The 13,556-nt window shown below is 59.8% G+C and overlaps 1 protein-coding gene across 4 annotated transcripts in view; it reads left to right on the top strand.

Moving 5' to 3' along the window:
* The first annotated feature begins 2,331 nt into the window (after positions 1–2,331).
* Positions 2,332–13,556, top strand: part of GNAS (GNAS complex locus) — a 49,927-nt gene continuing 38,702 nt past the window's right edge. For 2 of the 4 annotated variants that reach the window (XM_045833559.1, XM_045833558.1), the window contains exons 1-2: positions 2,332–3,827; positions 4,053–4,555. In XM_045833559.1, coding sequence (XP_045689515.1) covers positions 2,347–3,827; positions 4,053–4,555 — 1,984 coding nt within the window. In that variant the 5' untranslated portion in view covers positions 2,332–2,346. Of the gene's footprint in view, positions 3,837–3,971; positions 4,556–4,777; positions 4,898–13,556 lie in introns of all 4 variants that reach the window. The other 2 variants (XM_045833556.1, XM_045833557.1) reach the window with 2 other exon arrangements.

The following is a 13,556-nucleotide window of genomic DNA, read 5'->3' as shown; positions in this document are numbered from 1 at the left end:
CCCAGCCCAATGGCTGACCCAGCCCTGGGGTCGGAGGGGAGCGAGTTGTCTGTTGGGACCTAGTTGGCACGTTGAGTGGATGCTCGGATGGTTGAACCATTGCGCGTGCAGGTAGTTGGCCAAAGTTTGAGCGAAAGTTTCGTGTTGGCATTTGGAAGTGTGTAGACTCACAGAGCCGAGATGATACCCCTTTGGGGGACCCCAAGCGTCACTCAGGGTGAGACTCGGTCGGCTGTCCTCCGCGCAGCGCGGCAGCACCGGTGACAGCGGCGGGGGCAGGGCTGCGCCGGGGCTGCGGTCTTCTCATTCTGCAAGGGAAGCGTCAGACTGGATGAGAGTGGGTTGCGAGTGGTTCGCCCGCCCGCCCGCGGCTCGCTGCTGCCGCGGCTCGCTGATGCCGCGACGCGCCTCGCTTGCCGCACGCAGCCCACCTTGTGTTCCCCTCCTCCCGCCGCCCCTTCCCCGCCCGCAAGCCAGGGGAGCCCTTTTCCCCTGCCCAGCCGCCTTGCACCTGAACCTAAAGGTGGCTCGCAAGCCCGTGTCACCCTCTGACAAGAGAGACCTGGTGCCCGTGTCCCGGGTTTTACGTGATCTGCAAGCAGCAAAATTTCCCCGGGTCTCGGATCCCAGCGCAGACCCCAGAGCCAGACCAGTACGCGCACATGCGCGGAGCCTGCCCAGGCAGTGTGGTACTGACCCCCGCCCCGCGAGCTCTGAGCCCACCACGCGCCGTGGAGACGGGAGCACAGTTGGCGGCTCGTGGTTTTTTTGACCGGGCTTAGGGGCGCCTCGGCGGGCTCTGGCGGTTGGAAAGTAAAAGCGGCTACCTGGAGATTCCCGTAATGAGAGGAGAGGGGCTGGACGCGGGCTGGAGAGGGGCTGGAGAGGAGCCAGAGGAAGGATCTGGCTGACCGACCCTGCGGCCGGCACCCGAGGCAGGCAGCCGCGCATCGCGGCAGCTGTTGCCGGCGCGGCGCGGCTCGGCTCGGCACGGCACGGCACGATGTGTGTCTTTGGGTTCGGTGCGCACAGGGTTGACCAATCTCTGAAACCACAGTAAATCGGCCATAAATCCCAACTGAAATCCGCTCTAACCCTTCCGCACAGCGGTAGGACCCCTGGAACTCAGGCCTGCACTCTGTGGGGTCCCCGTGCGCATTCCGCGCCCCCCGTTTTGTGCTGCCGCGGCTCCCGTTTAGAAGGTCTCCGTGGTACGTGCCCGAGACCCTTTTATTCCCTGAATCATTTGTCCACGTAAATGGGGGAGAACCCGGCCTGCGTTGCCCTCAGCCACTGCGAAGACGCCCCCTCCCCAGGGCGCTGGTGGGGATGGGGGACGTGAAGTGCTTTCCCCAGTCGGCCTTGGCAAGCCGGCAAACGAATGCCGCAGAAGCGGTGGAAAGCACCCCAAGGCGTTTAAAAAAACTGTGCGCGCACACTCGCCATCCCCTCGCCCCTCGCTACCTCGTCTCCGCTGGTGGGCTCACGACCACCTGTCGCATTCTCGCGCGTGCCCTCGCCCCCTTCCCACGCGCCCAAAGCCTTGCGCTCCGGACTAGGGGCTCGGGATGGAAGGCTTCCCAGGGGTGGGGGATGCGACCCTTGGATTCACGGGTCCTTTGAGGTGAAGAAACCTTCACGCAGCCCTCCTCCCCCCCGGGGAGAGTCTGTTGTGTCTGGGAGGGAGGGTTCCAGTTCCTGCGCTCATGCCGCCCAGGGCCCACGTCTTGCGTCACGTGTCCCGCAACGCAGGAGAGCTCTCTCTCTCTCTGGCCAGGGGAGCAGAGAGGAGGGAAGGCTCCCAATCAGTCAGAGAGAGGACTGGAAGGAGCTAAAACGTCCCTGCGAGACCTGCGCTCATCGCCCCCTTACCCAAAGTCCAGGGCTTCCGCAGACAGAAACCGGCTCCCGCAGCCGCCTGGGCACCCGGCCGGCGTCCCCTGGTGGCGGAAAGAGAGCACTACGAGCGATTTTCGGACCGAATCGACACGCTCCTCAGATCCAAGCAGGCGGGGCTGGCCTGGAGGACAGAGACAGACAGAGACAGAGAGAGAAGGGAACAAGGCCAGCCAAGGGGGTGGGGGGGCGCCAGGGGCAGCCTGAGGGCATAAAAAGTGGCCAGGAAGGAGATAAGACTCCACCAGCAACGACAGAGGCGGTTCTGCCACAGTCTCCGGCTGGAGGCCCTGACCCCTGAGACCTCGCAAGGGCTGACAAGTGAGGTTGGAGAACTTTCTCGCTGGTACTTTGATTTTTTTTCTTGGAAAATATTTTCTTCACCCTAGTTTGGCTGGGTGCTCCGTCTTCCGGAGCCCCAAGTTTATTTTAAGAGTCCGCCACCGTGTTATGGGCGTGTGCGACCGCCTCGACGGCAACGATATGTCAGGACAACGCGATATCCCCCTTGAACTCGGGGGACAGCCCGAGGAGCAGCCAGCCGTGGAGGCCCCGGGGGCAGCTGCCCCCAGTGCTGGGCCTAGCGCAGCCGAAGAGATGGAGGCCCCACCGCCTCCCAGCGAGCCCATCCCCGTCGAGAGTGAAGGCGAGGCCTGTGGACCCCCAGAAGTCCCCAGGCCCAGCTTCCAGGGCCTGGGAGAAGGCAGGGAGGAAGTCAGAGCTCGTGGGGGCTACAGCCCACCCCCTGAGGAAGCCATGCCCTTCGAGGTCGAGCAGCCCGGCCCCAGAGGCTTCTGGCCGACCCTGGGGCAGCCTGGAGACACCAGCGTGGCCCCCGCAGGCCTCCAGGCTCTCAGCCCGGTGCTCGTGGAGCCCAGAGCACTCGGGGGGGCCAGGCCGGGCCCGGGAAGCTACAGCCCTCCCCCCGAAGAAGCCATGCCCTACGAGTGGGAGCGGCCGGCCCAGGCAGACCACAGCCAGCCTCCCTTGCAGGCCTCAGACGCGGCTCCAGGGGGCCCCGGGGTGGGGGTCTGGAGCGCCCCCCCGGAGGAGCCCGGCGCCCTCAGACCTGCCAGCGCCGGCTTCAGAGGAGGCAGCCCTCCCCCTGAGGAGGCTATGCCATTTGAGTTTGATGGAGCGGCCTTTGGGGACGACAGCCCACCCCCTGGGCTCCCCGGAGCTCACCCACAAACCGACCACAGCCACGGCGGCGGGTTCGCGGCAGCTGCGGGGCCGAGTGCGGTCCTCCTCACTCCCACCGCGAACGAGCCCCCCCTCTGGGTCCGCGGCGCCATCGGCAGCGCAGCTCGAGAGGCTGTCAGACCTACTCCACACTTCGTGGGCGGCAGCCCCCCAATGGAGATCTCCGGACCCCAGCGCGAGATCGGCAGCGCCCCCACTGGGGTCCACGACGCTCCCGTCAACATGGACAGCCCCCCAATCGCGCTTGACGGCCCGCCCATCGAGGTCTCCAGAGCCCCAGTTAAGAGAGAGCAAGCAGAGGGAGAGAGACCCCCAGTCGAGGGCGAAGCAGCCGAGATGGAAGGAAGCTCAGCCAACTCAGCCGCCGCGGCCGCGGAGGGACGCCAAGTCCCCTCTCCGGGAGATGGAGCTCCTGCCGCAGGGGCCGCTCCAGACGCCGGGGCCGCTCCAGACGCCGCCGGGGCCGCTCCAGAAGCCGCCGGGGCCGCTCCAGACGCCGGGGCTGCCCCAGACGCCGCCGGGGCCACTCCAGACGCCGCCGGGACCGCTCCAGAAGCCGGGACCGCTCCAGAAGCCGGAGCCGCTCCAGAAGCCGGGGCCGCTCCAGACGCCCCAGCCGCCCCAGCTGCCCCAGCCGCCCCAGCCGCCCCAGCCGCCCCAGCCACCGGAGCAGCCCCTGCCGCCCGGGCAGCCCCTGCCGCCAGGGCGGTCCCTGCCGCCCGGGCGGTCCCTGCCTCCTGGGCAGCCCATTCCTCCTGGGCAATCCCTGCCTCCCGGGCGATCCTTGCCGCCCGGGCAGTCCCTGCCGCCCGGGCTGCCATTGCCGCCCGGGCAGCCATTGCCGCCCGGGCAGCCGTTACTACTTCCAGTGTCTCATCCTCTGGGGCCACCCCAGCCACCCCAGCCGTGCTTGCTGCCCGGGCAGCCTCAGCCGCGCCTGTCGCCTGGGCAGCCCCTGGCTCCGGAGCCCGCCCTAAGCTCATACGTACCCTCAGACCCCCCAGCCCCGAGATCCAGGTTGCCGATCTGCCTGCTCCGCAGCCTCCGCGCGCGTATGCTTGGCGGGGCAGGTCGGAGCGCGGCCGCGACTACGACGACGAAGGGTCGGTCAGCAGCAGCGACGAATCCGACGATGGGACCTTCGGATGCTCGCAGTGCTTCCTGTCCCGGCGAGGTCGCCGCCGCCGAAAGCCGCAGCGTAACTTGCTCCGCAACTTCCTCGTGCAAGCTTTCACCGGCTGCTTCGGCCGGTCCGAGAGCCCCGAGCCCAGAGCCGCGCAGGGCAGCCCCAAGGTCAGGAAGGCTCCTCTGGGCGAGAAGCGCAAGCACAAGCGCAAGGAACCCAGGGAGCAGCGCGCTCAGAGGCGCGCCGACCAGAAGCGCAGCAGCCTCATCGACAAGCAGCTCCGGGGCGAGAAGATGGGCTACATGTGTTCGCACCGCCTGCTGCTTCTAGGTAACGCGGCGGGCTCTGCCCGTGGGGAGCAGGGCCGCGGGGGACCCGGGAGGGGGGGAAGGGCTGCCCGGTGGGGCCCGGGGCCTGGCGGCGGGAGGAGGGTGTCTGGGCAAAGGCCGGAAGAGCCTGCTAGGAAGTTCCAGTGAGGGGCCCCAACTTTGCCTGGGGAGTGGGTCGGGGGGCCGCTGGGGGGCTTGGGTGGTCGAAGTATATACCCCCCAGGGAGCAAAGTGGTGCCGTACAACACTGAGGGTCGTTTCCAGCTGGACAAACCAGCACCAGCGACCAAAAGACGACCCCGTGTCCTGGGGTGGGGGACAGCCAGGAAGGCGGGGGCCTCAGGTGAGCCAGGAACTGCCGGGGAGGGACCTCGGGGTTCCCCCCGGCTAAGCTGGTTGGGGCCATGGTGGGCGGGGGTCGTTGGGGAACGTGCGCCCCCCGCCTCGCCTGGCACGGCTGCTTGGACTCGGCCGGCTTCTTGTTGGTGTGTGTTGGTGTCCATATTGTGTCCGCCTGTGCATGACATGCTCAAGTGTAACCCTGGCACCCCCAAACTACCCGCCGACTGCGTATTTATATCGGGGAGCTGGCTGTCTTGCGTTGTGCGCCATGGCGCGGGCAAAAACTTTCGGAGCCCGCACACCCGGGCGGCACCTGGGAGCCGGCGCTCTGCGGCAGGCGGCGCGGAGACCGCGGAGACACAGTGGTGGGACGTCTTGGGTAACGTGTCGGCCCCTGGCTGGAGGGAGAGGGGCCGCCTCCCGCCGGCCTCCATAACCTTTTTTTCCTGTGTGTCTTTCTCTCTTTTTTCCCTTTGCGCTAAGCGTTTCCTCACTCCTCATTCGTTCGCCAAACCCTCCCGCCTTTACGGTTGAAAAACCAGGCACTCAGGTATCTGGGGCGCGGGGTCTGCGCGCAGACGCTCGGTGTTCTGCGCACACCCGGCTCACCTGGCGGGGGCGCGGAGGGAGGCGGGAGGGGAAACCACGCAAACCTGCTGCAGGCAGCGCTGGGTCCAAGCCGCGCGTGCGGGGCTGGTTCCGGGCGTGGGCGTGGCTGTGCTTTGACAAAGTGAGATAATTTTTTTCCCCTAGGGACGAGCGCGAGGTAAGCCAATCATTTACACTTTCACCCCAGTGCAGTAGGAGGGGCTTGGCTTAAAAGAGGGGTTGTGACTTGGGAGTCAACTGGCGGCTTGTGTTTGAAATGCAATTAAAATAAAACTTAAAAAAAAAATGCTCCGAGTGTATTTTAAGTGTGTGGCCAAAATGTGGTAAAACTGACTATGACTTTTGAAAAATATAAATGTTTGCATGTGAATCTTTTCAAGCAGCTTTAGCTGAGGGCCAAGAGGCTCAAAGGTAAGACCCTCTGCAGGTGGGTTGGGGTTTAAAAAAATATCAAAAGGTCTTGTGTTTAAATCATCATATTGGAAGGGTACCTGTGGGGGCCCTCTGCCTGTCCCCTCCCCCTCCCAGGCTCCTCCCCCCTCCAGGCCCCACCCCCCCAACAAACCTCCTTGCCAATCTTCCAGTCCTTCCCTGGCTGCGCCCAATCCCCACCCCTTTTGCCTCCTCAAGACTCCTCAAGCTCAAATCCGGGCCTTAGCTCCTTGGGCCACAGTTAATCAAAGCAGTAATGAGCAATGGTCTGAATGTGGGGCTTAAATGAAAATTTCAGAAGTGAAACTCCACAATCCTCATTTCTTTAATTTAGTCTCTAAGACTTTTCAAGGGATTTGAAGATCACAGTTTCTATGGCTTTGCTACATGTCTGTCAAATGCTTTCTAATATGTGATGGTTTTCATGGATGGCATAACTGTTGACGGCACTGTATGCTCTTGTGACGTGCGTCTCTCACAAATCGCAGTTTTAAATGTGATGGTCATTCACGCCCACCCAGGGAGATGATGATGTCATCGTTTTACCACAAACCTGCAGGAGGGAGGCGGCTTAAACCTCGGGGGGTGCCCACTGCACTAAAGCCACGGAGCCTCAAAGGACAGGGCACTGTTCTCCTGCAGACAGCTGGCTTTGCCACGACAGCCCTATTTCGATATCCCAAACCCAGCTCTGGGAAGCCCGGCCCTGCTGGGAAGGGGGACACAGGTCGGTGAAGACAGGACAGCCCAAGGACAGCGTGCGCCTGGCCCCTCATGGGCGGTGCCCCTGGCCTGCTGGGGCCTCATCGGCCTCATTTCCGAAAGGAAGCCTTTCCCAGCGGGTCTCTCCCAAAGTCTCCTTTGCTCCTAGTCTTGAGCCCTCTGTTCGGGGGGGTGGGGTGCAGAGTGGGCAACACTGCCCCCCCAAATCCATACTGGAAGCTTATACCCGAGATTATGCAACAGGGACCCTGCAGAGAAAAACCGGCTGGGGCCGAGTCTTCAGAACTTTAGAAGTTTCCCTTGTTCCGGGGGCTGGGGGTGGAGCATCAACTTTAGCAAGAGGAAGGTCGCGTGGCCCTGGCTCCATCCCCGGGTGGTATTCCAGGAGGCCGGGGCCCAGGCCTCGCGTGGCACCAGTCTGAATTCAGGGAGCCAGGCTTACCGCTTCTGACCGGCTTCCGTTTTTTGCCCAAGTGCCAAGGAAGGTGCCCCGCTGGGGTCTGAGCCAGTCCCTGGGGAGGGGAGAGGAGGAAGGATGAGGACTTATATTTGGGACAAGACTTTTTACTGGCACCCTGGCCCTGACCTGTAAAACATGACATCACCTTCCCACTGCTGCGAATGCCGACCCGATGACCATCCTTTGACATGCCTCCGAATTTGTGACGTGCGGATTCATCTGTTGCTTTAAAACGTGTGTGTGTGCGTGCGTGTTGGTGTATACATATGCCCTTTCTGTTTTTATTGCCCAAACAGCTTACCATGACAGAGATTTTCTAAAGTTACAGTTGACATAGAGTGTTATGTTCGTTTCGGGTGTACAACACAGCGATGAGATATTTACACCCCTTAAAAATGACCACCCTGAGTCCAGCGACCATGTCATCATACATATTATTGCAATTTTATGGACTGTGTTCCCTGTGCTGTGTTCAGGGAATCTTAAAAGGGGAAAAGATTAGGCAGATACATAGATAGATAGAATCAATAGGATGACTAGAACTCCCGAATATCTAAGAGTTTAGAAGCCTTTTTTTCTTTCTTTTTTTAAAAGATTTTATTTATTTATTTTTATTTTTTAAAGATTTTATTTATTTATTTTGAGAGAGAGAGAGAGAGAAACATCAATATGCGGTTGCTGGGGGCCGTGGCCTGCAACCCAGGCATGTGGCCTGACTGGGAATCGAACCTGCGACACTTTGGTTCGCAGCCCGAGCTCAATCCACTGAGCTACGCCAGCCAGGGCCAGAAGCCTTTTTTTCTTATTCAGCACTGTCCAATAATGGACGGTTTCCACGTTTCTGTCGCCCCTTTTGAATGCTTTCAGTGGCTTAAACGGTTCTGGAAACCTAATCTGGGTGCATCCCCTCGTGTTTTAAGGATTGAAGGGACTGCTAGGTTAGAATCTCTCAGTAGCCGCCGCACTTACTGAACGTGTGCAGGCCAGTGCCGTGCGTCGTGGCGGCCATTCCGCCACGGCGCTGTCCATCCAGCGGGCCTCGGGGAGTCGCGTGGTCGCTTCTTCAGGCCGCCTTTGCAGTCGGGGTGCAGGGCGCCCACCTTCGCGCCTTTCACCCCGTGCGCGTGTTTTTCCGTGCTCTGGTGCGGTGGGAGGGGCTTGGCCGGGCAGGCCGCGTTTTTAGGATTCAGAGAGACTTTTATCTTTTTCCCTTTTCGGTCTCCCAGTAGTATCTCATGCTTCTCAAAGGCCAAAATTCCTTCCTCTCTTTTAAAATCTGATTTTCCCCAGATTTCTCTCATCGAACATTTTTTTCTAGGTAGGTAGGTTAAAGTTTAGAATTCACCATATATATACGTATATATATATATACATATTCACCATATATATATATATATATATATATAGAGAGAGAGAGAGAGAGAGAGAGAGAGAGAGAGATGGAAAACTGGTAGGGAGCTGTTTTGTCTACTCCCCACTGACCCAAAAGAAGGAGATACACAAACTGCCCTAGAGTCTTTAGGGACCAGTGATAGCAAGGATTCTATATGATGATAGCCCATTCTTACTGTATTTCTAAAAGCCTTTCACAGAGTCCCACTTGAAACAGCCTTGGGCAATAAAAACGTGAGAGGACCCCATTTCACAGGCAAATAGCCCAAGAGCTCAGAGATAACATGCCAGGGGCCTCTCTGCTCAGGGACTCGCGCCAGGTAAGTCCGGCAAGGAGTCCGTGCTTCTCCAGAACCCGCGGTAACCAGCTGTGTCGCATTGTTTAAATGTGAAGCATGATTCTCGTGTGGGGACCGTGTGCTCTTAAAATCCCTTGTCAGAGGACGGGTGTCCGGCGGTCTTCTGTTCTGCGGGTCACGGCCAAGCCCTGGCAGGCTCCCGGCCACAAGTGGCCGTGCAGTGGACACGAAACGTGAGCTCCCATCGCTGAGATGCCCGGCACTGCCGCGGGGGTGTGCAGCTCCCACCGCGCGCGCGAGGTCATCGGCCGGTGCCGCGGCCTGGGCCTGTTCCTTGGGCGTTTTCCCCCTTTCAGACGCAGGCTTTCTTTTGGAGTGTTTTTAACACCCCCCCCGTGGTTTTCTTCAGGATCTGAAGCTTCCTCACTGACTCGGGTTTCCAGGAAAAACACTACTTTTAAAATGCAGTCGTTCCCACGCACTGCCTCCCTGTGTTCTCAGTGTTCCGTGGTAACAGAGTGTTTGGAAGCCTTTCTCGGGCCTAGTGAGCTTATTCAAATGACTGGGGCTCGGTACCCTTCATGGTGATTGTTTTTTTAAGTATTTCTTTTAGTCAGGGCCAACTCCGGCTTGGTGAGCGAGTCAGTGCACACTCTTAGAAATCACCTCTGATTTTCATGCAGGAAGGTTGGTGTTAAGCAAAACAATAAACGTATTTTTAGGAAGATAAGCTCATTGACTACATTTGAAATGCTGCATACCCGGTGTCACCTTCAGGAGGCCCGCGAATGGCCGATGGCCACGGGTCTCCAGGCTCCTTGGTTCCTCTCCCCTGTGGCAAAGTGGTGTCCGCCCCGAACCCGCCCTGTGCCTCCCAGGCTCCCGGTGGAACGTGAGGTCAACACGCCAGCTGTCCACTCCAAAGTCAGATTTGTCCGGGGGAGCAGCAGCGCCCACAACCAAGGGCAGGGCCAGTTGATACAACGGGGTCCGCTGACCGGGGGAGTGGTGTCTAGGGGGGTACCCGGAGGAGATGCCAAGTTCCCTGAATTCCTCTAGAGAGAAGGCCAGTTCCCCTTGAAAGGTGTCCCCAGCCCCGCACAGTGGGAAGCCTTGCTTTTAGAAAGTTCTTCTGTGCTCCCAGTGAGGTCTTTGGGTTTGTGTTCTGTTTTCTGGGGTCCCGGACTCAGGCTCCAAACGCCCGGGGCCCGGGGCAACAGCTCTTCCCGCCTCTCACTTTGGGAGTTCACTCCTTGACACTCTGTCAACAAGGCCGGCCTGGCAGTAGACAGAGGACACCTCGCCAAATTGACCATTGCTTGAGTGATGTGGTGGAGAGAGGACGAGGGAACCTTTCTGACTTGTCCCAAAAGTGTCACCTGCCCCCCCCCGCCCCCCGCCACCTCTTTATTAGACCTTGTCGATGAATCAGCTCCGTCCTGGGGTTGAGCCCGGGGACCCCAATGCAGATTGTCGAATGGGTATCACACACGCATAACAAAAGAGTTTGTCTTTAGTTTCCTTCCCGACAGCCAGAGGAAGAAGGAAGCAGGCCAGCCCCCCCCCCGGGAGTGGAAGCCGAGACGGCCGAGAACAAGGTAGGGGACGACGCGAAAACACAACATGGGGTTTTCGGGATGGGCCGCCCTGGTCTCCGACGGCAGGGCGCAAGGGGGGCGCACACCTTCCCGCGGGGAGGGCCACGCGGCTTCCCGCAGGCCCTCCTGGGGGTTGTCGTAAGGGAGGGGAGCAGGGTGACTGACCCGTGCCAGGGCGGTGACAGTTAGGGGAGTGTGGCTGTGCCGCACTCGCTCACAGCGAAAACCCCAGATTGCACTGCAGAGTCATCTGCGAAACCCCAGGAGGGTTCGTGAGCGTCTCGACGCGCGGAGTTCTGCCCACAGAACTTGAACATGAGCTCTCACTAAACGTTTCTTAATGATTCAACCTGGGGCGAGGAGAGAGGTAAAAAAGCGCCCATTGTTACCTGATCCCGAGTGCTCGGTGAGTCAGTCAGTGTTCCCGACGACGCCGTCACACACATCCCGTGTGTGGGACGGTCAGTGCCTTAAACCTGCTTAATGAGTTGACGACGGGAAGGAGACGCGCCCGCCCCCGGGGGCGCGCCGCGGCCCACCCGGCCTCCACCGCGCAGCATCGCGCTGAGTGCGGGTTCCTAGAAGGGCCCGTGACCTTGGGCGGCGAGAGCCTCTGTTGAGGGGTCCAGTGCTCGCCTCTCCCCGCGTTCACAAGGCCACGTGACCTCTCTCCTCTGTCCTGTTTGATGGCTGATGTGTGCATGCGACCGTGACGGTTTCTTTTTGTACAGGGCACCTGTGTTCAGGTAAGTCTGCGGCCGGGGGTTTCTGAAAAGAGCAAGGCTTAGGGGCACGCACAGACACCGCAGCCGGGCGTGGCCGCGTGGCGCGGGACCAGGGAGGGCTGCCCACCGGGGCGCGGCCCCCGGGGGACCAGGAACGAGGGGCCTGCCCGTCCCCCGCCGGCCGCTGGGACCACGGCCCGGGGCCTCGGTTCCTTGAGCTGTACAAGCAGCTGATGGGCCCACGTGAGAAGGGGCGAGAGACGGAAGCAGCGGCTGAGCAGACGGACGGCTCGGGCAGTGTGCAGGCGCTGAAGCTGCCCGGCCACGTGAGCGCGGCCCCTCCCAAAGGGGCCGTTTTCCCACCTTTGGCACCGCCCCCGGGATCCCGTGAACCAAAAGTCAGCCTCGTTTGTCGTCAGCGCCTCGGGCTCTGCGGCCTTCGTGGGCTCCTGAAATCTTAGAAAGTGTCCATCTTAATCTCTCAGGGCCGCCCTCCGCTGTCAGGCCTACGGGAAACCACACACGTCACCGGGGGTCCTCAGCCCACCGCCCCCTCAGAGGTGGCCTTTTTAATGACGGGCCCTGCGAGGGCCGGAGGTGGTCCAGGTGACGGACATTACAGGCGGCCGCCGGATGGTGAGGCAGCGTCAGGCACATCCTAGCGGGAGTGGCAGGAGGAGAGAGGTGTCGCCTCCGGGTGGGAGAGCCGGGAAAGGGACAGCAGGCCAGGGGGGAGGCCGCCGCTCGGCCGCCGGGACAGACCTGGGTTCCGTGGGGCTTGGGGCTTTGGGCAAGGCCGGCCTTTTACGTGAGGCTGGGAATTCTCCCTGTGGGCCCGTGCTGGGGCGTTGCGGCATCTCGGGGGCTCTGCGTAACAGCGTGGCTGCCATGTGCGTGCACACACACTTGTCAGGGGGGCCGCCCTGAGAACTGGAGGCCACTGGCAGGATCACTGACCTGCACACACACTCACACGAGACCCTCCCCGCCACCTACACATGCAGTGTGACCACACACACACAGGAAGGCCACCCCACCGCATACAGACACGGTGTGCTGCCACACACACACACACACACACACACAGGAGAACTGCCTCAACACATACACACGTGGTGTGACTCCCACACACTCAGGAAACCCAACACACCACATACACACTCGGTGTGAACACCACACACACAGGAAAGTCAACAAGCTACATACACACATGGTGGGAACCCGAATATACCTGGGAATGCCAACACACTACATACACACACGGTGTGACCACCACACGCAAATGGGAACCCAACACACCGCATTCACACATGATGTGACTACCACATACACCCAGGAATGCCAACATATTACATACAGACAGTGTGACCCCCACACACGCACGGGAACTTCAAAATATCACATACACACACGGTGTGATCACCACACACACATGGGAAAGCCAACACACCACATTCACACATGACGTGACCACCACACACACTCAGGATCACCAACACACTACATAAACGCACGGTGTGACCACCACACACACATGGGAAAGCACCACATACACACATGGTATGATCACCACACGCACACACGGTATGATCACCACACACTCATGGGAAAGCCAACACACCACATTCAAGCATGATGTGACCAACACACACACTCAGGAAACCTAACATACTATATACCACTTCATGTTTACACCGACATACAAGAGAGCCAACACAACAAATACACACATGGTGTGACCACCACACACACACCCGGGAATGCCAACACACCACATAAACACACGGTATGACCACCATAGACACAGGAAAGCCAAAAAACAACATAAACACATGGTGTGAACACCACACACACACGGGAACGATAACACACCATATACACACTCAACGTGAACACCACACACACTCGGGAATGCCGACACACCATATACACAACGGTGTGACCACACACACGGGAAAGCTACCCCACAACATACTCACACAGTGACACCACCACACCCCCCCAGGAACAGCAACACACTACATACACACACGGCGTGACCACCACACACACACGGGATCACCAACATACTACATAAATGCATGGTATGACCACCACACACACACACACACATGGGAACAACAACACAATATGTACACACACGGTGTGACCCCCACAAACACTCGGGAACAACAACACACCATATGCACACACGGTGTGACCACACACTCAGGAAAGCCAACACACTATATGCCCACTCGATGTGAAGACCAGACACACAAGGGAGTCAACACCCACATACACACACGGTGTGACCACCACACACACACGGGTGTGCCAACACACCACATACACACACGGTGTGACTACCACAGGCACACAGGAAAATCAACACACCCCATACACATGTGGTGCAACCACCACACATACCCAGGAACACCAA

The sequence above is a fragment of the Phyllostomus hastatus genome, unplaced genomic scaffold, assembly GCF_019186645.2.
Source record: "Phyllostomus hastatus isolate PE091 unplaced genomic scaffold, TTU_PhHast_1.1 phas_contig_17, whole genome shotgun sequence".
NCBI lineage: Eukaryota > Metazoa > Chordata > Mammalia > Chiroptera > Phyllostomidae > Phyllostomus > Phyllostomus hastatus.
Note: the sequence above shows the minus strand (reverse complement) of the source record. Positions and strands in the feature narration are given on the sequence as shown.